This window comes from Solanum verrucosum, unplaced genomic scaffold (genome assembly GCF_900185275.1).
Source record: "Solanum verrucosum unplaced genomic scaffold, falcon-dt-bn FXZP01000049.1, whole genome shotgun sequence".
NCBI lineage: Eukaryota > Viridiplantae > Streptophyta > Magnoliopsida > Solanales > Solanaceae > Solanum > Solanum verrucosum.
This window is the reverse complement of record NW_026020221.1, coordinates 7,014,269-7,038,979: the sequence shown is the minus strand read 5'-3', so window position 1 is coordinate 7,038,979 and position 24,711 is coordinate 7,014,269. Positions and strand designations below refer to the sequence as shown.

The 24,711-nt window shown below is 33.4% G+C and overlaps 2 protein-coding genes across 3 annotated transcripts in view; one reads left to right on the top strand and one right to left on the bottom strand.

Moving 5' to 3' along the window:
- The first annotated feature begins 6,130 nt into the window (after positions 1–6,130).
- On the top strand, positions 6,131–12,646 carry LOC125831066 (uncharacterized). 2 transcript variants are annotated; one of them, XM_049510259.1, is made up of 7 exons: positions 6,131–6,690; positions 7,366–7,544; positions 9,400–9,458; positions 9,577–9,705; positions 11,034–11,169; positions 11,790–11,805; positions 12,016–12,646. In XM_049510259.1, the coding sequence occupies exons 1-7, from the start codon at positions 6,171–6,173 to the stop codon at positions 12,369–12,371; spliced, it is 1,395 nt and encodes a 464-aa protein (XP_049366216.1). In that variant the 5' UTR covers positions 6,131–6,170; the 3' UTR covers positions 12,372–12,646. The 2 variants fall into 2 exon arrangements, with proteins under 2 accessions (XP_049366216.1, XP_049366214.1); XM_049510257.1 differs by having other exon boundaries at positions 11,790–11,958; positions 12,187–12,646.
- Positions 12,647–16,625: 3,979 nt separating this feature from the next.
- LOC125831060 (HMG-Y-related protein B-like) overlaps positions 16,626–24,711 on the bottom strand; it is a 195,305-nt gene continuing 187,219 nt past the window's right edge. The window contains exons 2-3 of the mRNA XM_049510252.1: positions 18,042–18,086; positions 16,626–17,585 (exon numbers count right to left, since the gene is read on the bottom strand). Coding sequence (XP_049366209.1) covers positions 17,112–17,585; positions 18,042–18,083 — 516 coding nt within the window. The 5' untranslated portion in view covers positions 18,084–18,086 and the 3' untranslated portion in view covers positions 16,626–17,111. The remainder of the gene's footprint in view (positions 17,586–18,041; positions 18,087–24,711) is intronic.

Here is a 24,711-nt window from a genome sequence, read left to right as displayed (position 1 = left end):
GATAACCAATTAACAACACAGAACGGGTGGACAATGAGACATGGTTTAATTTTTCTCATGATTTAACATTAAAAGCACATCAATTACCATAAAAGAAGGAAGAGAACACACTGCCAAACACTATGAATTCGAATTAATGAAAGGAACAACAAGAAATTTCTACGACTATATAAACAACCCAAGAAAGGCTAAAACCACAAGATTGACCTTCAAATTTGGACTATAAAGAAAACTCAAACAGCTATGCAAAATAAGATCAAAACTTCAACACTTCAATAGACTCATACTCATGTAACGCCGAGTTAAACATAGACGAGCCAAAGTCTAAACTTATATGAAAACATGGATTAACACCAGTCATGAATGACTATCACGGTATAAAGTAGCTGTCAACTATGAACCTCTAGGAAAACAACAAACTAGAAACAAGTAATAGGCTCAAGAGGCCGCTGGTTTAATGGACTTTAAAGCGTATGAAAGGGCTAGGAGGTAATAAACATCTAAGAAAAGAGAAACAAGGCTGCCGGGATGATAAAATAAGAGATAGTATTACATACAATTTCCGCATTATTTAATTGAGATTCTGCGTATTCAGAAACTACACAAACCAAAAAAGGACTTGATGTTGAAATAGGCCACAACAAGCATGCTAGTGACAGATACCAAGATGTTGAAAACTGAATGAGGCTACAAGGAAGAACCAACTACATTTCGACTCTTTAAAGAACTAGGGGAGTAGAAAAATAGACATATCACAACAAAACTCATGAAAATGGGGACCAGCAGACCCATAACCTACTAAAAAAATGTAGAACAATCTTAATCAAGTCGACACTTTCAATAAACTCGCGGAAAAAGGGCTTAAAACTATTAACTACTATACTTGAAATATAGGGAAAGTAGGCATGATAATCAAACTAACTACAAAGGCAATATTTTAGACACCCTAGCAGGTATAGGTTGAACGAGAACAAAACCATGGGAATAAAATATTAAACACTAAAACCAACAGGAAAAACCAAGTTCCTAATAATAATAATAATAAAAATGGCAGGCATAGATCACACAAAAAAAGACATGTCTTCAAACCTCAATCGACTAAACACTCTAACTCAAGCCCACACGACCAAACATCAAACATCAACAATGAACCAAGAAAAAACGAAGGCATGGCATTCAAACAAGGAGGAACAAAAGAATCTGTAGAAAAGTTTCAGTTCACTAACAAAATACAAACTAAAACGGGTTAAGATAAAAAAAATGTTTACCTTTTCGGGGACAGCGAATGGACAACAACGAGCTAGAATGCACAACAACTTCACACCAAAGGAGAGTTTCGGGAACTTGGATGAACAAACAATGCAAACGATGGCAAAGGCTGAGCGAAATCAAGATTTCTAATCTCTTTATGCCGTTAGAAACTATGGCTTAAGTATATTTCTTCCTTTCTAATACTTTTCTCCCACTCCCAATCTTTCCACTATTTTCTCTAATGATTGTCTCTAACACCAATTTTTCAAACTCAAAAATCTCTCCTTTCAACAGTGAACCAAAGTAATTATATAGAAAGGAGAATAGGGTTAAGAAATAGGAGAAACGGACAAAAAATCGGATAAATCAAGGCCCAATTCAAAATTCAAAAAATCAAAATCTTTCACTATTTTGGACAAACACCCTTTTATGAAGTTTTCGCCCCATTTCGAAAGAGGAAAGGGCAAAAACAGCGTGTTGCTGCCATAGTACTTGGTTGAGAGAGATGTTGGAGAAGAAACAAAAATCACAGTGTTGTTTTTCCGCGTTCCTCACCGCTTCGCCGTCTGCTTCAGTGAGCGCGTTATTGTGTGTTCTCGCGTGAGGAATTGTTGGAGCTGCTGCTGAGATTAACGTTCTGGACCTTTTTGGAATTAGCAAGTGGGCCGGGTCAGATGGGAATTGGGCTGGATTGGTCGGTTGGAGGTGGGGATGGAGTGGGCTGCTGGGAATTGTTGTTGTTCCTGGGTTTCGCTGGAGAAGAAGCTGGCAGGGGGTCGGATATTGTATTGTTGTATGTGTATATTGTTGAAATGGGTTTATTTTGTTGAACAAGAAAATGTGGGCCGGGTCAAGGGGATTGGGTATATTAAAAGTGGGCTGGAATTGGACTTGGGCCGCTGAAAATTAAAGAAAAGGGCCCAAAATTAGTCTTTTGAATTTAAGAATTTAGCCACATCGAGTTTAATTTAGCAAATTCGATTAAACTTAAATAGGACGAATTAATATAATTAATTAATGAGCTTATTGCCTTTCACGAAATAAAATAATCAATCTTAATCATAAAATAATTAAACTAATTGTCGTAAAAGTATAACTATAATTAAGACTAAATTATATTAATAAAATATTTAACTCACACGCATAAAAATACTCGTGATGCATCTCAACTACTTAAAAAATAAATTAATTGAATATATGTACCTATATAAAACACATTAATTATTTAAAAATCACATAAATAAGTAAAATCATTTTTAAAACTTGAGAAATATTTTGAGTTTTTTCACAAAATCAATTATTTCAACTTGTTTGAAAATTAGGAAGCTCAAAATTAATTCTTATCGTGGCGGGTCAAAATTGGGTGTCAACAATTTTTTAAACCAGTCTTTGTCATAACAGACATGACGGTTTGCACCAGAATCAGCCCACCATCCATCAACACTTTCAACCATGTTTATGTCACCGCCACAAAAGATTCTTTGATAACGTTTTCCTGAGGGTTAGGAACATATTTCTGGAATCTGCAAAATCGAGCAATATGCCCACTCTTGCCACAAACAAAACACAGTCCCTTATCTTGAAATTGTTGATTTTGTGCTTGGTTATTTTTACAATTATTTTTCTTGGGAGGTCTACTATTATTTTTCTTAATTTTTTTCTTCTTAGGCTTCAAAGAAGTATTTTTGTGAGTTTCAAGAGTAGCATTATTTGAAGTAATTAAACTTGCCTTCGTTGTGATGTTGCTCTCTTATGTTTGTAAAAGTACATCTTGGCCCCTTGCCTCTTCACCATCGTACTTTTCCACCTTCCATCTTTTGAAATGGTTACCATTGAATCGAAATGGCTTGTTAAGGTCTCCCACCATCTTGACATTCGTGGTTTTTTCAATTGTAGTCATTTTGAATCTCCTTTAAATTGTTAGTGAAAAATTATAAAATAACAGAATTACAAGATTACAATTGAAAATAAAATGAAGAAATAAATATCTTCAGGCTGAGGTGCGGATATCTTGCTCACTTTAAGGAGATTCAAGCCCACTGCAGCAAATGTTTTTCACCGGTCCAGCAGTAGTCTTCTTGACTTGTCCCCTTCAGGATACAGCAACCTTCACAAAGTATAACTCAACAACTCTGGACAAGAGTTGAGTCCAAAGCTCCACAAAAAAAAGCACCTCCCTTCAACTAATAAGAACTCTCTTTTTGACAAACTTTATGCATTCTATATTTTCCTTGTATATTGTGAAGTACCAAACCAAATGAAGACCACCACTATTTATAGTAGAAGAGGTCTTCCTAGCAATGAATAAGAAGATAATGGGGTAGTAAATAGTGCAGATAATGGTCTTAGGAGTTACATATGTTATAATGTATAATGGAGGAATAAAGAGTGAATAAGTAAATGAGATGAAAAGCTAGAAGCCACCAACGGCTTAGACCTTAGATGCTGCACCAAAAGTTTGTAACATATGCACTTACTGCCAATGGAGTAATGCAATATAGTGATGTAGCAATCATGACATTTCAACGGTTGCAAACTGAAATGTCACTAAAGATTGGCAGCAATGGCAACACTAAGCTTTAGCAAATTAATATACAAAATATTAATATTAAAATGCTAACAACCTAACAATTATCAAATCATAAATTTTGAAGATTCCTTAAATAATCAAACTTAACTACGATAAATAACATATATATCTAATATAACCTCATATAAGTAGGTCTAAAGAAGTTGATTTCGATTAACTAATTTGATTAATTCTAAGCCTACTCTATACATTTTTCTAAACCTCTTCAGAATGGCATCTAATACTTGTATCACTAATTAAAACAGTAAGAATAGATCTGAACAAAATCATAAATATTCTTCTTCTTTTTTTCAAAGTCAAATGCTAAAACTATTCGACAAAATAATTCAAACAGAAACAGTTGTTGATCAATTCATCACATGTAACGGAATATACTATAACAAAAATAACTTTTTGCAGTAATAAATATACACATTTAATAAAGAGTATTAAAATCTTTATTCACATTAATTAATTTTCATTGAAACTTTAGAGACATTTACAAGAGTGCTAATTATCATTAAAATACATATTTAACATTAATTAAACTATTGTCATTAATTAATTACCCCTAAAAAAACCTGCCTTCTGATGAGACCTTTAAGACAAGAACCAGAATCCTCTATGAACTATACACTTTATTTTTCCTACTTTTTCCTGTGTCCTCTGTCAAATCCACTTAAAATACTAATAAATCTTTCAATCCAGCTAATTCACCAACTTTCTTTTGAAAAATCCAGAACATAATTTTACTTTTTTTTCTTTTTCAAAAAAGACTTCAGACTATTAATTTATTGAGTTATCCTTATAATAATTGCAAATTGTTGTTGTGGAGTATTAATTGAAGTTGACCTAACACTACTGATTGATGTCAGTTTCTTGTGGGGGTTGAGTGTGTGTTGATCGTTGATTGTTTCCGTTACACACTAAAATAACAATTCAAACAGAAAAAACATTGTGTATATATATATATATATATATATATATATATATATATATATATATATGTATTTGACGGAATAGTTACGTGTATATCAACTACATGCGTGTAATTTATTTTAGATATCTAGATGTACAAACTCTCTCTCTTGCTCGTGTTCCTCTCCTTCTTTATATATGTATGTATATGAGTTTCACAATCTCATGTACCAATGTATTCAGTATCAATTTCATGTGATGTGTGAATATTCAATATCAATTTCATCCAGTCATTCGATATCAATTTTGTCAATGTATCATGTATCAAATATCTCGAGTATCATCACTACTATCATATATTCGATATTCAGTATCAAATATGTAATATATCTGTGCATAAATACATGTATTTTTTTATTCTAGTATCAAAGATGCAAAAAAGCCTAAATTAACCATGTGGTGGGGAACATGTCTTCCGGGTCATTAAATAATTAAGATTAGTTCATTAAATAATCAAGATTAGGTTAGTGCATATCAGACAAAGGTAAATATTAAAAAAAATGAGCCTTTTAATGCTCATGTGAGGACAACCAAAACGATTAATTAATTAAATTAATTCTAACCCTACTATATATTTAAACCTCTTAACAAATATCATAAGAGTACCTACCTACATTATTTTAATTTGTTTTTTAATATTTCACTAATTAAAACAGTAAGACTAGATCTGAACAAAACGATAATATTGCTATTTTTTTAATATTCGTGTAGTTTGTTTTGACACGAAATTTAAGAAAAAAAAAGACTTTTAAAATTTATAGTCTAAAATAAGTGATATATTTATGTTTGACTATAAATCATTTAATTAAGAGCAAAATAAATATTTTAAAATTAAATTATTACTAAAAATAGAGAAATATGTCATTCTTTTTAAAACTGACAAAAAAGGAAAGTGATTCACACTTCCTCCATTTAAAAAAGATTGACTTAATTTAACTTAACACAATTTTAAAAAAAAATAAAGAAAACTCTTTTTAATCTTATATTCCTATATTAAAGTTATATCAAAATGACCTCTAATTTTATTACGTTAAATAAACATAAAACATGGAAAAATTAAAATTATATTTTTAACCTACTAAAAGAAATATGTCATTTTTTTTAATAAATATAAATTAGATAAATTAGGATGAAGAAAGTAGTTTATTCGACTAACCAAAATGATAATATTTAAGACGGGAAGGAGTGCTAATTCAAACGGAAACAATACAGTTCGTTTATAGCCTTTAAACAATAATATCAGAAATTTTCTTTTACTTTCAGTTTCATTTTCATTTTCATTGTCAATCTACTAAAATTTCTATTGGTGAACAATTTTAACCACTAATTTCATATCGCACTATCACCACATTATTGAAGCTCAATTAACACAATGTCAGTTGCTTGCGGAATTGAGTGTGTATTGGTAGCTGGTTGTATCCGTTGGGCATGGAAGCGCTGCACCTACATCGGAAACAACGACAGTGCCACGTGGCCGGCAGCAACATGTGAGGAATTCGAGCCAGTTCCCCGTCTCTGCCGTACAATTTTAGCTGTATACGAACCAAATCTCCATAAACCCAAATTCCCACCGCCGGGCGGGTACCGGTTAAACCCGGATTGGGTTGTAAAACGGGTCACGTATGAACAAACCTCCGGCCAGGCACCGCCGTATTTGATCTACTGTGATCACGAGCATCAGGAGATTGTGCTTGCTATTCGGGGGTTGAATTTACTGAGTGAAAGTGATTACAAAGTATTGTTGGATAATAGATTGGGGAAACAGATGTTTGATGGTGGGTATGTACATCATGGGTTGTTGAAATCTGCTATTTGGGTTTTGAATAATGAGTCTGAAACTTTGAGTAAGCTTTGGATTGACAATGGAAGGAGCTACAAAATGATATTTGCAGGTAAAATTTCAACTTGATCATTTCAATTTTTTAAAAGAATCTATAAATTTATATTTTACCATTAAAAAAAAGGACCCATGATTTGATCTCATCAAGAGGTTTGACTTTAAAGTTCTAATCTTAGGCATTATATTTTTATTTTTTGAACCTCTTAACTGGAAATTCTAGATCCACCACTAATCAAAGAATATCTAGTTATTACTATTGTAGATATATTAGACTAGTGAATTTTGTAAGATTATGTGTATTTGAAAGTTTGTAATAACATGTAACCAACCGCATATATTTATTTATAAAAGGAATATGGAGATGTGTGATTTATTAGTTCGGTGCGTTAGGATATTTCGATACCTTATTTGTGAACTATGATTTGCTTATTTGGTAAGATTGTATAAGAGTTGGAGAAATTTTGATAGTTTTATCACATTATGGGGTTTTCATATTAATAAGAAAAAAATACAACTTACGAAATTTCAACTTCAAATCAGCATAATTTCAAATCGATAACCAAAAGAGGCCCTTAGATTAAGTTCTTCTAAATTTACACTAGTTCCAATCTCAATACAATTAGATTTTTGGATTTGAGTTGCATTTTAACCAGCCGAAACTTATTTAAACTTGAGTGATCGGGTGGATTACTAAGAAATGGTTGATTTTGCTGCCACTATTTCGCAGGGCATTCTTTGGGTTCTGGTGTGGCGTCGTTGCTAACAATAATTGTGGTGAATCATAAAGATAGGTTAGGCGGGGTTCCAAGGAATCTTGTTAGGTGTTATGCAGTTGCACCAGCAAGATGTATGTCACTCAACTTGGCTGTTAAGTATGCTGATGTAATACACTCAGTCATATTGCAGGTGAGTGTCAAAGCTAATTCAAAATTTTAAATCAATGAGTGCAGATGTAACATGAATTTGTATTTTTAAGAAAATATTTAGATTATATTTGTAATTTGAATAGAAAGACGCTATCTTTATATGTGGCATACACACATGGTAAGAATGCTTATGCAAAGCCAAAATCAACTTATTTTCTTGCTCATCTTGGGCATAGTATGAATTAGCTCGCCTATCGTTGAATGGCCTTCATAGCCTTAAGGTGATCTATCCAAAGAGCATACCCCATAAGGGATTCCGCTAAAGTAGCACTTAATGAAGATTCTTTTAATGCATGGTCCTTTTGTAGCTTTCTCTGTGATTGAGAGATGGACTAGGATGGTGATAGAATAAGATAATGTACTGAGTTGAGGATAAGCAGGCAGCAAATGTTACGTAGAGAACAAATATTAATGATTAGTGTATCTTTCCTTTGATTTACAACAAATTGATTATTGACTGTCCGTGTCGTATGTTAGCGTTTGAGGAGCAAACTATAAACAAAAGGTATTCATATGATCATATCAAGGATGAGATGATTGAAACACCCTTTGGTTCACTGTAGTGGAACTAACCGGAATTTTCACCTTTCAAAGAGACAAAAATAAAGAGTAGCAAGAAGAAAAAATAAAATCGGAGATTGTGAGTGGTCAGAATGTGTATGCTATGCAATGAATTAGATGGCTTCTTTCCTTGGCAAGGTTTTACTGACCTACTTGTTTCTTTGTTTTTTTTTGGTGATAAATGAACAGACAAAAGAGCGCTTCTGGTGAATTTACAATGCAATGACTTGGGTTGTTGTTGCATTTCTTTAGCAATATCCTCTTTCTTTTCCTTCCTTATTCCTCTTTTTTGACTGGGAGTTAACTAGCTTTGTGCTTCCCTCCATGAACTGCTGATGGTAGTTGTAGTTGATTAGAGGATCTTCTGCAGCGAAACAACTCTTCTATTGTGTTTCGCTTTCTCTGGCTGACCCCTGGTCCATTGTACTGAAGCGATTTTATAAAGAACAATTAGGCTTATATTCTATCCTCTCTATAATTCCTACTGACGAAGTGCTGCATTAGAGCAGTTCTTCGCCGTAATCCCTTTGATCCACACCCTAGATGAAAAAAGGGTATCCTGTGGAATTCCTACCAGCAGGCTGCCGTTTAGTCAAATTAAATTGTTTAAGTGTTGTCCTTTGTCTCATTGTTTATCTCGTAAACATTTGACTCCACTGCTAAAGCTAATGCCTACTCCTCATCCTTCTCCTTTAGGATAAGATCCACCTTGGTCATTTTTGTGTACCACTCTCAGAGGATTGGTTGTCGTTCTCTTTATACAAAATATCTTGAAGGACCGAAAAAGATCTTTGGTGACGAAATTATCACATCATGCTCAGAATACAGGTTAATTCCGACTGTGCTGATAGCTTAGTTGCTAATGATAAATTTGTCACATTACGCTCAGAATACAGGTTAATTACGGATGAGCTAATGTCTTGCTCATTCTTGCAGCTACTGATTAGTTAAACTTTAAACCGTTCAGTGCAATTGTTGGGATATCTTGTTTCTTTGTTTTTTTTTTTTAATTTATGAGAAATCAGTTGGGATATATCACTAAAATATTTGTCCACAATAACGGGAATCTTTTCCACTGTTATTCTCTGATCATATTTGCGAACTTCAGAAGTTTCTTGTTTGCAGCTATTTATCTTGCTTGAATTCTTAAGACTAAAATTTTAGCCTTGAAACCACAAAAGGACCTGGATAGTGAATATAATTATATGTGTGTTTGCTTTCTCTTTAGTTACCAATGTGAATTAACAATGGTACAATGATTTTTTTTTCTGCAGGATGATTTCCTGCCAAGAACAGCCACACCACTTGAAGACATATTTAAATCCATCTTCTGGTTAGTACAATTCTTATACACTCTGTGTGTGCATAACAATGCCCTTGAGTTCTCTATGTTCTGCCTTTGAGTGATTGCTATAATTATCTCTTATATCAGGCATTAATGCTTTCAACAGTTTACCCTGCCTGATATTTTTGATATGCTTGAGAGATACCTTCATCCCTGATGGCAGAAAACTCCGAGATCCAAGGAGACTTTATGCGCCTGGCCGAATGTATCATATTGTAGAAAGAAGATTTTGCAGGTAAACCACATTCAAATGAGTGATACTAGTTTGGCTTGTTCTGTCAAACAGTCAAAAGTAATGCAAACTAATGATTATATATAATAAAAGAAACCTCTGTCGAATAGTTTCACAGAGTTGCATAACTTTGCTTGTAGTCATTGTGTGCTTTAACTTTGTCTTCTTTACAAATTATAGGCTCCCTCAGTTCCGTGATGATGTTTCATTCTTTTTAAATATTCTGTTATCTTGATTCCGTGTTTAAGTTTCATAGCCTGGGTCATAGGTCTATTGAATTGGTGTTGGGTGGGGTCTGATCCTTGCCACTATCAACTAGTATGAGTCATTCCAAACATCTGGTGGCTATGATCTCCAAAATGAATTTTCTTATGGAAATGGTCTTAGTGTCTTACTATTTATTTAACTTCTTATACTCGATCATGAATTGGTCATGTGCTCTTAAACTGTGTTCGCACAACTATCAATCTCGCCATTATTCTTTCCCCTCATCTAGTTAGATGCTTGGATTAGGATATGCTTAGGTCCCTGATATATTGCAGATGTGATAGAGAACTTCCATATGAAATGCATCGTCATTTGTATATCCTATAGCATATTAAATAGAAGATTGCAGAATAGGATCAATCTCACATAAAAAGATGAAGCCCACTACGAATACCACTACGAAACATTGGAAGTGCTGCATTCCTATATTTGGTTTGAAGATAAAGAAATTAAAGTAAAATAGAGATGGTGGATTTTTGCGCAGAAAAGCAGTTTGTAGTAATTGTTTCAATTCTTTTTCATTGTCACCAATCAGCTTGCAGCATTAAGTCTCATTGCTTTAGTTACCTTTAATTTAAACATAATAAATCTGATTATACTCTCCTGTTCTTCTCCCTAAAGTGCAACATGAGTTGGTTTCAAATGGGGGCAATAAGAACCTTAAGCAGTAAGAATAGATTCTTGGTTCAGTTATCTCTCGTCCAGGATCTAGCTACCTAACAAATTTTCCTGCTTGTATGTTGTGTATTCATCATGTCTTCTGATTCTATTGTATATTCTCTTCACATAACTGTCAGCACAATATCCGAACATGCTTAGGCATGTACAATTGTTGTACAAATGCTGCTATGGCAAAGTATATTCAAATTAGACCATGGTATTTTCCCACTGTTCCGGATTTCATTATCAGTAAATAAAAAAATGTTTCCCTAACAAGTAGAACTTTTTAATTCACCGACTTCTTGGATGTGATTGTAGCTCTAAATCTTTGCTTCATTTTTGTTATGATATTTCAACAACGGTGAAGCTTGAGTACTCCTGGTGTGTAATTTTGTTCTTGACAGATGTGGGAGGTACCCTCCAGATGTTAGAACTGCAATCCCCGTTGACGGAAGATTTGAACAGATTGTGTTGTCATGCAACTCTCTATCCGACCATGGGATCATGTGGATAGAAAAAGAATCTGAAAAGGCATTTGCAGTAAGTAGCATCAATATTCCTTGAACTTTGAAAAGAAAACTGTAGTTGGTCATCTATGATTACATTCTAGGATGGAATATGTAAGGAATAAATGTCTTGACTTTATCGCACTAAAATTTCAACGACAAAAGCATGAACCTAGTCATTTTGTCATTAGTAAGAGGGTGACTGTCTTCGTAAAAAAAAAGAACTAAATATATGTGCCTTTGGGAACTAGTAATTACTCCAAGGATTTCCTTTGTAAGAAGGTGTAGCTTTTTGCATCAAAGTGTAACTTTTGCGACCTATAAAAGCTTCCGGCTTTTCTCTTAATTCCCTAAACAAAGTGTAACCATTGCCTTTCATTGATAAGTCTAGAAATACGCTATTACTCACCATCTGGATTACATGCGGCATATAGTGGTACTAGAATGTCCGTTTTCCATTAAAATATTCAATTTTAAGATCCCCGAAGAGCATAGCAGCAGAACCAGCATATATCTGCATGTGTGCAAGTCATTATCATTTTCTTTTAGTGGTTACATCAACTGTGCCTCAATCCCAAATCGGTTGGGGTAGGCTAAATGAATCCTCTTGTGTTGAAAAGACTTTGATCTTGTTGAGGAAATACGTCCATGCAGAGACTTAAAGAGGCTAGTGCGGAGACCACCACTTCTCCCCCTAAAGTGCAGAAAATTGAAAGACTGAAGACATTAGAAAAAGAGCACAAGGATGCAATCGAAAGAGCCGTCAGTTTAAATATACCACACGCTGTGGGCGTAGGGGAAGAGGAATCCTCAACACAAAAAGAGGAAGAACCCATGGAGGATATAACTTTTGAGGCATCTCAAAAACACGATGAAGAAGCATCCACAAGCAAAGAGGCTAGTGCGGAGACCACCACTTCTCCCCCTAAAGTGCAGAAAATTGAAAGACTGAAGACATTAGAAAAAGAGCACAAGGATGCAATCGAAAGAGCCGTCAGTTTAAATATACCACACGCTGTGGGCGTAGGGGAAGAGGAATCCTCAACACAAAAAGAGGAAGAACCCATGGAGGATATAACTTTTGAGGCATCTCAAAAACACGATGAAGAAGCATCCACAAGCGAAGCCCAGGGAAGTGATGGAAGAACTAACTGGCGTAAAGTAGTTGAAAAGCTTTTCATTAGAGACGAATCTGGGAAATTACTATTAAAGAGAGAATCAACTGGTCCCGAGTAGCAACTCTGTTCCAAGGTGCTTTTTCTCTCTTTTGTGTATGATTGTTGTATGATTGATAAAAGCATTAGTCATGTTCCAACAACTTATAATTCTTTTGTATCCTTGTAGCCCTGTAAAAATTCTTCTTTTTGTACGCGAGCCACCGTTGATGTACAATATGCAGCCCCATCATAAGTACGGTTGCAAATATTCTTTGTGCTATAGTTCCCTGTAGAATCATGTTCATTTGGTTTTCTGATGCTATCCTCTCAATTTGTTGTCCCTTAACATTGTAAGTTTTTTCCTGTCACATTGTTGACTGTTTTTTCTGGGATGAGTAATTCTTGATCATCCAATTATGATGGATGGCTAAGTTTAAACAAGTTTGCCTCTTCGATGCCATGGAAATGTGCTATTTCTCTAGAAGATGAAATATCGGTCCTTGTCCATATATTTGAATTCATTGTTCCTGTTCCTTGCCTAAGTACACTGTAGTGGTTCAGGTTTCCAACCAAATATGTTGAAACAGTAGTAATATTTCTCGTTAATATGCATGTTTTCCTATTAGAATACCAAACTAGTGATGAAGACAGTTAGACAAGTAAACGATGTCATTAGAGGCTTTCAATTCAGTTTGAGGAGTTAGTGAACTTTTTAAGCATTTCTTTTTATGTAGTCCAATGATTTAGAGCTTTATCTGATTCGTATAAAAATTCCTTTTCGGGCTCCCAATTTAGATGTGAAAACCTATTCTGCACCTCACCATCAGAGGTCACTGCAAAGCTCCCCAGGTTACTGAAAGCCATATTCCAACGGAATTAATTTACTGTTAATGCCAACTCGCTATCACCCTGTCTATCTCAATGATAGATCTTTGATTCAGGAGGAAGAGCTGGCAATAGACACAAAAGTATCCATCCATTTTGGCTCTGTATTTGTTTGAATAAAATGACTGAGACCAATTGGTCAAACAAAGATGAAAGTCGGACATAATAATCCAGGAATCCTGCGTGTGGAAGAGCTATCGCTCCACGATTCAGGTATGTTTGCGGTTAAGATACTCAAATTAGAAATGCATTTTTCGTCAATGTGATTGAGTTATGTATTTTCTCTTCCAGCTATGTGATGCTGCTCTAGCCTCTAGATCAAAATTCCAGGTGTGTCCTGTCTTGAAACAATATCTAGCCATGTTATGCTTCTTACGTTTGACGGATATTTGATTGTATGTTCATCTGTCTTAGCAATCGTGTGAGAGTTATGACATTAGAACTCAACATTGCTACAGAGAAGCCAATCGAGTTGTTGACAAGTTGGCATCTCTTAGTCACAACCAAGAAGAACTCTGTATATATAGTAATACTTATGGAGCTCTACTTGGACAGATTAGAGGCCTGTTAAATACCGATAGCATCCTTACGTATGAACCACCTTGAATTTTCAGCTTTAATAGTCTCTTTGTATTTAGTTTTTTTGCAGTTAGCTTTTTAGCTTTTAAAACTGTTAGCCAAGTTACCCTTCGGGGTGACCCAATAGTTTGGGATTAAGACTTCCATGTTGGAGGTCTCAAGCTAGAAACCCCTTGCCAACGAAAGCAAGGGGTTTGCCTTTTGGGTCGAGCTCATCGCACCGGGCTTGCCTAGTGCGGGTTACCTCTCCTATGTGGTTTGTGAGCTATTGCATAGCAGCGGGGGTTTTACCCTGTGCGCACCCAAAGGATAGCGGCTGCAGGTTTCCCTTGTCATCAAAAAAACTGTTAGCCAAGTTCAATCCTTGGGGTAAAAGGTCAAAGCATATCCCCTCTTTTACAAGTGTATTTTCAAGTGGCTGTAAAATCGTGACTAGTTAGGAGTAATAAAAAAAAAAAAAGTAGGCATAATACTGACTCCTTAACTTGGCCTTAACTAGCCACGGAACACCCAACTTTGAAAATGTGCAACTAAACATCTTAACTTTATTAAGTTTGCCCGTGAACACCCCAACTTTGAGAATGCACATCTAGAATGCACCCCTTTAAACGTGTCTAGATGTGCATTTCAAAATTAAGATGGTCGTGAGACACACTTATGTCAAGTTGAAGTGGCTAGATGGTCAAATGAAAGTTGGGGTATTTAGTTGCCGGTTGAGGTCAAGTTAAAGTGTCTATCTTTGTATCATGCCAAAAAAAAAAAAGGAAAGATTTTTGCATAAGACTGCCATCATTCACGTACCACTTACATATGTTATTGTAGGAGGTCACTAATAATATGTATCATCCTTCTTTGAAATGTTGGGCTTTCTTTTTCTCTTTTTTTGACTAGTACTAGTTTAATTTCCCCCTGAACCATGTTCTCCTTTCTTCTTGAATTTATGATTTCCAGAGAAAGTAACGAGTACTTTTTTTGGTTTCTCATTCGGTGTCTAATATTCACATTGGAGTCTGACTAAATCCGATTCACGCCAGATTGAGGGGTAAAGCGCTCCCTAACAAAAGTGACTTCATAGGGAGTCGAATCCGAGACTTTTGATTAAGAATGAAGGAGTGCTTATCACTCCACCATAAAATGGCAATGGTGAAACAATGATGCATATGCTTTGTGGTCCCTAGAGTCAAATAAATATGACAACCATGGCAAAGATTCTAAAGAAAATGTACTAAGATGAGACTTTAATGATGGGCCATCATGTTGTCCAGCATCTTTCTGTTTAAAAGATATTTAAAAAAAAAATAAAAATGAAAAACTAGGGGGTGGTCCTGGTGCTTAACATGTGCCAATTTTCTAACTTTACAGTAACCCTTATCTATATTTATTGAGTTTGTTATTTGTATTCAATGTCTACTGTTGCTACTGTCTTTAAAAACTATACATGATAAGGTAGGCCATTAGCAAATTTAAGACCATTTGTACTATTAGGAATAGTACTGTTGGTGGATTCAAATATAGCAAAAGTAAATATGGCGCTTCTATGAAAATTTAGGAAAGCTGAGTTTGGAGTTTTTGTAAACTCTATAGGGCCGTTTAGTAGATAGATAGAGTTATGCGCATATAAGTACCATGTGATTGATTGCATTCATGGGTTTATTTGAAAATTTACTATGTGTCACTCACATTATTCAAGTATTTAGGGCTATTTTAACTCGCACCTTCTATTTACGTTTGTTTTCGCTATGAGCAAAGGTAGTAAATTGGCTTGTTCCATGATATCGCTCCGTTGTGTTGTTCTTTCTCTCTTCATGGGCTGCAACATAAGAGACTCTTTGCATCTATGTGCTCGTCCCACGGAATAATATGTTCTTAGACTAAGGCCTCATTTGTTTGATTAGGATGCCTAAATTTGAATATACATTGAAATATTAAGATGTTGTATTGAAATCAAAATTATTATGACAGTTTGTTTTCTCTAAACGTATAAAATTTGTCTTTATTTGATATACATAAAATCCAATTGAGGATGAATATTGGTAATGATGGCTAACAATCATAGTTAGCGACGATGGTTGATGGTGGTAGCTAATAATTGTGTTGATGACAATAATAGTCAATAATGGTGATTGTCGATATATACTGATAGCTAATAGTGATTATAAGTGGTGTTGGTGGCTCTCTTTTGTGATAATGAATGATTAGTATTGATAACAACTGATTATGGTGATGGACAGCGATTGTACTTATAGTTGAGTATATTGGTTGTGGCTAGCAGTGACAACTAACTTTTAGTAATGTAACATTATCCATTTTAGAATAAGCTTTATAATTCCTATAAAAACTTCACATTGTTAAGTGTGTTCCTACCCTATATATAGATTATTTTTCTTATTAACATCTGATATTATACTTTATTCGCACACCCAACAACCACTTAAAAAAAAATTCTAAACAATATATTCTTCATTCCACCAACAACAATTACACCCTTTTATTCACTCCAGACACATAAGAAGATTCCAACACTCTGCTACTCCCACCAGGAGTCATCAAAGGACTTGTCATAATAGATCAAGATTCCAACCCCAAGTGGGACCTTTTTTATGACAAAGACATGATTATAAAACATTTTTCAATGGATAAGAGATGATGTCTTCAAACACAGACAATCTAGTTCGTACACATGATGTTTTTTGTCCCAACAAAAACATGTTATCCACTACAATGTCTTCATTTCAACACTTAACCAAGAATCTATTCTTTTTTCTTCTTTTTTCAGCTTGAGCTTCATCACTTTAGTAGTCACCATCAAGAACCAACTCCATAAAAAAGTTTCAATTGTAAATTTGCCCATCAAACCTTGAATTTCATATTAGTAAAGAGACAAGAGTTAACAAAAAGAAGCATCAACATAGTGAAAAGTGCAACAATTACACAGTGAATCTTGAAACAAAGAGTTAACACAAGTACACAATCCCCTAACAACTTATAACCACATCTACTAGAACTAATAGGGGCATTAAGCAAGAAAACAATACTAATAAAAAAGACCAGTGCACTAAGCTAACACTATGTGCGGGGTTCAGGAAAGAACCGGACCACAACAATTAGTCTATTGCACACTGTAAACCATGACCTCCTAGTCACATAACAATAACTCTAACCGAGACCACAATTAGTCTATTCTACGCAATCTTAGCTCTGAAACCATGACCCCCTAGTCACACTAGGGCAACTCAAACTGAAAACTATTACATAAGATAATACTACTAATACCTAAAAAAAAGAGGATAATAAGACAACTAAGTCATTAGAGTCATCACCATCAGCAAGAGTCCAATAACAAGCCTTAAAGTTTTCAGCTTTCCTCAACATCATCATCATCATCATGAGCAGGCTGTGGCCTAACTTTCCTAGGTCTACCCCTAGGCCTCCCAGTAGTAGAACCAAGATCTGTTGAATTGGGACCTCCAGGAACAGGTGCTGGCTTTGGCTTCTTGGAAGTAGGTGGTGCATTAGGGTCTTTTCTTGGGCGCCCTCTTGGCTTTGGTGGCGCAGATTCAACAGATTCAACAGCACCAGGTGGCAATGGAGCTTTGGGTTTTGGTGGCCTACCACGACCCCTCTTTGCTGGAACATCTGGACCAGGTTTCATGTAATTGTTCTTGAGGAAAATCAGGTCTCCAGTTTGCTTCATGTTGTCCAAATGTAAAGGCAGCATCTTTGAAAGATCCTCATTCAGATCTCCATACTTTGTTTCAATGTACTTAGTTATCGATGACTTGTTTGCACCCCCTTCTTGATTTAGTTCATCAAGGGCTTCATAAATCATCTGTAAAACAACCAAAACTTCATTTTTCAAGAAACAAACATATGCAGATCTATTAAACAAACAAAAAAAAATGCATTCTTGATTATCATTTGTTCTCTTTTTCAACAAAAACAACTAGGGAATTGGGGGGAAAAAACAAAAATTCATTTGGGGTTCTTACAGTTACAAAACCTCAAACTTTACAACCACTAATCCCAGAAAAAAAAGCAAAAAGCTAGAATCTTTTTTGTGTTTATGTTACAATGAGGTCAAAGAAAAAAGGGTTCTTGCATGTATCTTCAAAGATTGCATCTTTCATCTAGAATTAAGGAAAAAACACTGATATATGAGTAAAAAGATCAAATCTTTATAACATAAAGAACCTTAAAAGATGATTTTGAGCTTAAAATGTTAACAATTAGATGCTTTAAAAAAGAGGAAATTTGAAATCTTGAAATCTTGAAATCTAGTTTTTACCTCAGGGTATGAAGGGAACTGGTTGAAGCTTTGAGTAGCCATGGAGAAAGTAGAGAGAGAGAGTTCTAGAGATGTCCCTACAAGAAAGAAGGAGTGTCAGCTTCAAAAGCACAGTTGAAAAATTGCTACCATGTACTCATAACTTGGGAATTAAGAACAAAGAATATTTGGGAAAAAAGAGAGTATATTCATAGTAGATGAGTGGCTTAAGATTGAAGATAGGAAAATAATCAAACGGTTGAAAATGTTTCTTACATTGTATTACAAGGATATATGACGTGTCTTTTCTTTTGTCTTTTTTGTGAGTCAAGAAGATAACAATGGACTATTATTACCTAATGTAATTATAAGCCCACCTATGAGAAAAAGATATGTAAAGCCCATGTAGTAGTGGGGAAACATAGTAGCATGGGGTCATTGACACTTATGCCCTTATTTTAGAGCTAGGTATGTGTGAATTGGAAAAATTACTTAAATACACAACACTTCTTTACCTATTCTCAATATTTCCCTACTTTTTTACTAAAATACAAAAATCCCTTATTTTCCCCCAATTCAACTTAACCGGATACTTTATTAGTTTAAGTATCCGCCCGTTATTAATTAAAGTATCCGCGCTGCTATATTATGCATCCACCCGTTAATTAAGTATCCGTGCTGCTAACAACTTAATAATTTAAGTATCGCCCGTTATTAATTAAAGTATTCGCGCTGCTATATAATGCATCCGCCCGTTAATTAAGTATCTGTGCTGCTAACAACTTAATAATTTAAGTATCCGTCCGTTATTAATTAAAGTATCTGCGCTGCTATATTAAGTATCCACACTGCTATATTATGTATCCGAAAAACACTAAAAAAGGGGATTTTTGGTAATTAATGAAAGAGTAGGGAAATGAAGTAGTTTCTTTCTTATACTATGTCATTTGCCTAATTTTTACAACCCAATTCAATCTCCAACTTTAACCCGTTTTAAAACTCTTTACTAAGATATGTAAATAATATGTTCCTATATTAAAGGTATGAATTATTATCTATTTAACATCTTTTAGGATTTATCTATCCATTTGTTACTTTTTAAAAAAAAAATAATCTTGAGCTGAAATTTAAATTGTGATTATAAAAGTTAAATATCACTATATTAAAATTATTGAGATTAATCGGGTCAAATTGGGTGTTTCAAGACCCAACCCGGTTTTTAGCTCATTTGAGCCCAAAGTAAACTTGGGCGGGTCAAGACCCAACTCAATTTCTATTTCAATCTATTTTAATATCTCAAACTTCAACTCAACCAGCTCATTTGACACCCCTAGATGGAAGGATCATATATATATGATATTGACAAGTTTTGCTTGTTTAATCTTAAGTGTTGGTAATTAAGCTCCATTTGTTCATATTGACCAGACAAGACAAGTTATGTTATTGGGAAGTTCATAGAAGAGATTGAAAGTCTTGGCTCAAATAACTCCACGACTTAGCCATATCAAAACCTTTGTCCAAAAATCATAGTCTCAGCTTCTGCAATATAATGTTGCTAGTTCCAGCTCCTAGGGATATAATGTAGACAAAGGATGAAGTTTCCCTCTTTATTTATCTTTGATGTTCTTCAAAGACTACCCATCTACGCAGCTACCATTGCTATTGAGCATGAATTCAAGTCGTAGTATATTGTACAAAATTCATAAAAAAAATTTGTTAATAATTGAGTTTTTTTTTTTGGTAAATCGTAAAAAGATTACCATAGACAACCAATTTAACTCGTAAAGAGCACTCCAAGGAATCATAACCTAAGTGTTAGAGGGTGTTTGGATAGACTTAAAAGTTAGTCAAGCCTATTTTTAAGTCAGCTTTTGACTTTTGAAAGTGTTTGGCAAATATAAAAAATAACTTAAGATAAGTAACAATGACTTAAAATAAGTTAGAAAGTGTTTGGCAAGATAAAAATGACTTAAAATAAGTTAAAACTTGTTGGGATATATACTATTAACCATATGTTAAGAAATAATATTTATTATAGAATAAATATTTGCTCAATTTTAAATAGATCATATATTCGTTTATGGTGTCTGTTTACTTATATAGTAGATGATTTAGTGTGTAGAGTTTTGGCTTATACACATAGAATTAAATCATCAGTTCTTATAAGTATAAAGTTTAGAGAATATGTTCTTAAAACATATTCTCTAAAACTTAAATGTACTTATATTCTTAATCCTAATATAACTATTATGATCTGTATATATTAATTATCGTTTTGATTTATTAAAAGGTGAGATTCTGAGATGGGTCAATATGCTTGGTAGATTGGATGATAATAATATATATTGGTGAAAGAGATCTTTTTGTGAAATAATAAGTTAGTTGATGGAATCCATGTCTCGTTATAGAGATTGATTGATATGCCTTTTTTGAGAAACTTATAAGTTTTCATCGTGTCAAACCTTGCAAGTGAATTTATGAATCTGACACATGAAATAAGTTAAGTAGTCCTCTAAAGAAAATTAATCATTAAGTTAAATTCGTCAGTAATTTCACTTATTGATTAGTATCTGTAATCCTAACATGGGAAATTACATAAGTGTTTAATGGGGAATTTTGAAATATAAATAGAGGAGTGCAATTACGAATTTCTAGTGGAATGATTTGTAATTTATTATGATAAGAATAAATTCAAATTAATTATTTGAAATTATTTCCATAATAGGAAGCCTCAGTAATTAATTTTGTGGTCCCTACAGTGCCCATATTTAACTAGAACCCAGAATCCTAATTCTAAGGGAAAAGAGGAAACTAGCGTGAGTTTTCTTTTAAAAAGAAAACAGTCGCATATTTTTCTGGTTGAAGAAAATAGACTGTGTTTTGTTCTCCTCTTTGTATTGGGAAGAAATCTCTATAATTAGGGATTCTTCTAACCTTAGAAAGATTGATTAGTTTTCTAACGATAGTTGCCCACCCAAGTATTGAGAGAGTTCGAATGTGAACTTGGGATCACTATAGAAGATCATAGTTGTTGTCTATCTTGTGGATTCACTTGAAGGTATCTGCTTACGCTTCAAGAGGTATTTATCAAATTAAATTTCAGCAAGTTTATGTGTTCTAGCATGATTATGTGTTCTAACATAAACGATTATTGTTTATCTATTATTCATGTAAGCAGAAAGATTTTGATATGCTTCTGCTGTGCATATAGTTTTCCAACAAAACTGACTTAAAATAAGTCAATCAAAAGTAGGTATGCCCTACTTTTTTTTACTTAAAAGTCATTTCAGTTTGACTTTTTATTTTTGACTTAAAAAGTACTTTTTTTAAGTCAATCCAAACAGGCTCTTAGTCATCTCGAGCCTTAGAATCAGTAAAAAAACAAATAGATTTTCTGAACTAAACTATTGCATTTCTAGCTTTTCTAAAGCCTTCTACTAGTTCTATCCTTTCAATGATTTCCTTCTTTATCTATGCAATAACTACCTCTGTATTTACATTTACTTCCTTGAAGTGTTTCTAGTTCTTTGCCTTCCATGTGTGGTAGATTCTTGTCCCCAAAATTGTTGTTGTCAACTCCTTTCTAAATTGTCTCCAGTATCGCTCTTTTATCCAGCTTAAACATGTATGCACTCGGTCCTTTTGCACTCTGCATCCTGATCATCTTTCTAGATCTTCTTGCATTGTTCTTGCCCATCTACATTCAAAACATCTGGGGTTTAAAAATAGTGTTTCATTGAGTTTAAGTGTTCATTTGGCAAAGTAATGAGTCTGAGGGTTTAACTGACAAACGGAACCAAGTACAAGGGTCTCTTAGGTCATTTCGCCTTTTAATAATTATGTTAGGGATTTTGACATATTGATATTATGTATAATTTAATTATGCAAGTTTGATTATTAATTTTTTGGATGTTGATTTTTTAAATTAAAAATTAATAAACATGTTATACTTCTTAAAAATAAAATATTTGTTTATAAATATACCCTAGACTTTCATTACCTTTGTATTTGTATTTCTTTTTCTTTTTTGCAATTTGTTTAGGCAAAAATTCAGACATGAAATTTTGACTTATTTTATGCTCCAATATGTATATTATATTTTCAAAATAATAATGGAGTACATTAAATCAAAACTCCAGCTTCTTCATATTAAATAATTCATTCCCTCACAATTTCCACATACTAAGTTATCCTAGAATCGAGAGTCGAAGTGTTCAAGCGACAAAATAGTGATAAAATAAATTTCATAAGATGAAGAATATCCAACAAATCTAGCACACACCATCGAGTCAAACTTGAAATTCTAGTATTGTGGTTGATAACACTCCTCTCTTTTCCAGTTTCCATAACTGGTGCCATCAAAAATCACTTCGATAAGATTCATTCCAAGTGAATCTGATGGTGTAAGGTGGTGAAATTTTGGATCTGGTGAAAGCTTGATCTCTGAATCTCAAGTTTTGATTGAGAGAAGTACTGAAAAACCCTCCATCTTGCAATATGAGTAAAATACATTTTAAAGTTTAAGGTGTTTTTAACATTTTTCTCGACTTTTTATTAAAAGTTTCATACTTCTACAAGAGTTTAAAACTAGTTACTATGTCATGTGGCAGATCGAGAGTGTATCTAAATTAAGTTGGTTAAGTAGAAAAGTTTTTTTATAAGGTTGTGAATAGTTTGAGAATGAAACTAATAATTTATCGCAAATTTTCTAAGGAGGGCCTCCGAAATCACATGTTTTCAACGGATCTTCTTCATGAAATTTCAAGTAATTTAAAATTATGGGAATGTTATGGGTCTTGTTTGCTTTTATATTTCGCGGATTAAGTTCTATTTTGATGCATGTAAATAAATTTGAATTTTTTGTTTGACTAGTTAATATCTCAAAGTTTAGTAATTTTTGTATTAAAAAAGATAATTATGTGTAATAAGACCTTTTTTTTGGTTTGTGTTGTGAACTTATGGTCTTTTAATTTTTAGTTAATTAAAAGACATAATACATAAATATGTTATTTAATTTGGTTTAAGCTAGCATTTATATTTTTCAATTTTGGGTGTACACAAGTAGACACTTAAACTTATATAAAATTTATAACAAGTAGTCACACACGTCCTACATAGCATAATACACGTAGAACACCACATAGAATGCATGTATGACGCCACGTAGGACCAATGTGTCTATTTATTCAATGACATAATATATAAATTTGATCTTTAACTTGGTCTCATTTTACATTTATGTCCTCCATTAGACACTTAAACTTGTAAGAAATTGAACAAATAGACACATGAGTCCTACGTGAGATATATAATACGCATATGACACTATGTAGGGTAAATTGGCATGCAGGATTATGTAGGGCTCATGTGTCTATCTGTTCAACTTTGTACAAGTTTAAGTGTCTACTTATGCATACTCAAAGTTGGATTTCATAAATGTGAGCAGATGTCAAGTTAAAGTGCATATTTTATGTATCATTCAATTTTATACAAATTTAAATACATACTTATAGACACTCAAAATTTGAAAGCTCATCTCTTTGGTTTAATTTTAAAATTTATCAATTTAACTTATCAATTTTTCACCAAACATACTAGCAAAGTTGAGTGGCTAGCTTATTATTTATCTATATCAGTCATGTTCGAGGAAGTTTAACGTCCAACTTTTTCTTTTTGTCTTTTTTGTTTCATTGAAAAAAAAAGTCTCGAATCCAAGACTTTATATTAAATTGTAAAAGATAATTATAAACTACACAAGGCATGTTCTAGGAAAACTTGCTTGGGTCCAGTTGTCTTAATCCATTGTTTGAATTGATATATTTTCTATTAACAAAATAAAGACAGTTCATATCACCTAGTGGTGTGGTAGAATGAGTTGAACTTTAATCACTTCTTAATTAGAAATTTTAAATTTAATCTTTGCCAATGAGTTTCCTCTATAAATTTTGTAGGGTCGGTGTAGTGGGTAAGGGGGTCGGTGTAGTAGTGGAGTAAAAAAAAATGATGGGGTAAAAAAATTGAATTTTAAAATTTAAAGTATTTTTCAAAAATAAATTTAATTTTAATTTTTTTTGGCTTGGTGGGGAATGAGGGTTGGTTTGGAAAATGTTTTCCTTTTTTTATTTTTTTATTTTTTTATTTTTAAGGGAAGTCATTTTTCCTTAATTTGAGGAAAATAAGTTGATTTGGAAAATATTTTCCAAAATATTTAAGTTAACCAAACATGAGAAAATTGAAAATTTCGTACCAAACACACACTTAGTGTCTCCTCCCCACCTACTCAACCCGCTTAACCCTTGACCACCTTGCCCTCAAACCCTCATTTTATGTCCCTATCCGCCTCTATAACGTTTTGCTAGATAACATTGAAATGATCTTAGAATAATATTTTATTACTTATTTATTTACCGAACACTAACAAATAAGTAAGAGACCCACTTATTTTTCAAAGAAATCATTTTCCTTAAGGCCCGTTTGGCCATGCAATATGAAATCATGAGATGAAAAATGAAGTTTTGTTTGAATATGCGATATGAAATTTGTGTTGTATATTTTCTCATAAACATAAAAATCTCATAAGTTGTAAAACTATTAAAATAGCCTTAGTGGTTTATTCAATCTTACAAAATAAATTAAAATTTATAAAATCGCATAATAAATTATTATAAAGTTATTTGTTCTCCACTTAAAT

Bases quoted from the DNA above. Each gene is read 5' to 3' on its own strand.
- LOC125831066 (XM_049510259.1), top strand. From the start codon at position 6,171: ATGTCAGTTGCTTGCGGAATTGAGTGTGTATTGGTAGCTGGTTGTATC. The intron at 7,545-9,399 runs GTGAGTGTCAAA...TTTTTTCTGCAG, and splicing joins TACACTCAGTCATATTGCAG to GATGATTTCCTGCCAAGAAC. The intron at 9,706-11,033 runs GTAAACCACATT...TGTTCTTGACAG, and splicing joins GTAGAAAGAAGATTTTGCAG to ATGTGGGAGGTACCCTCCAG.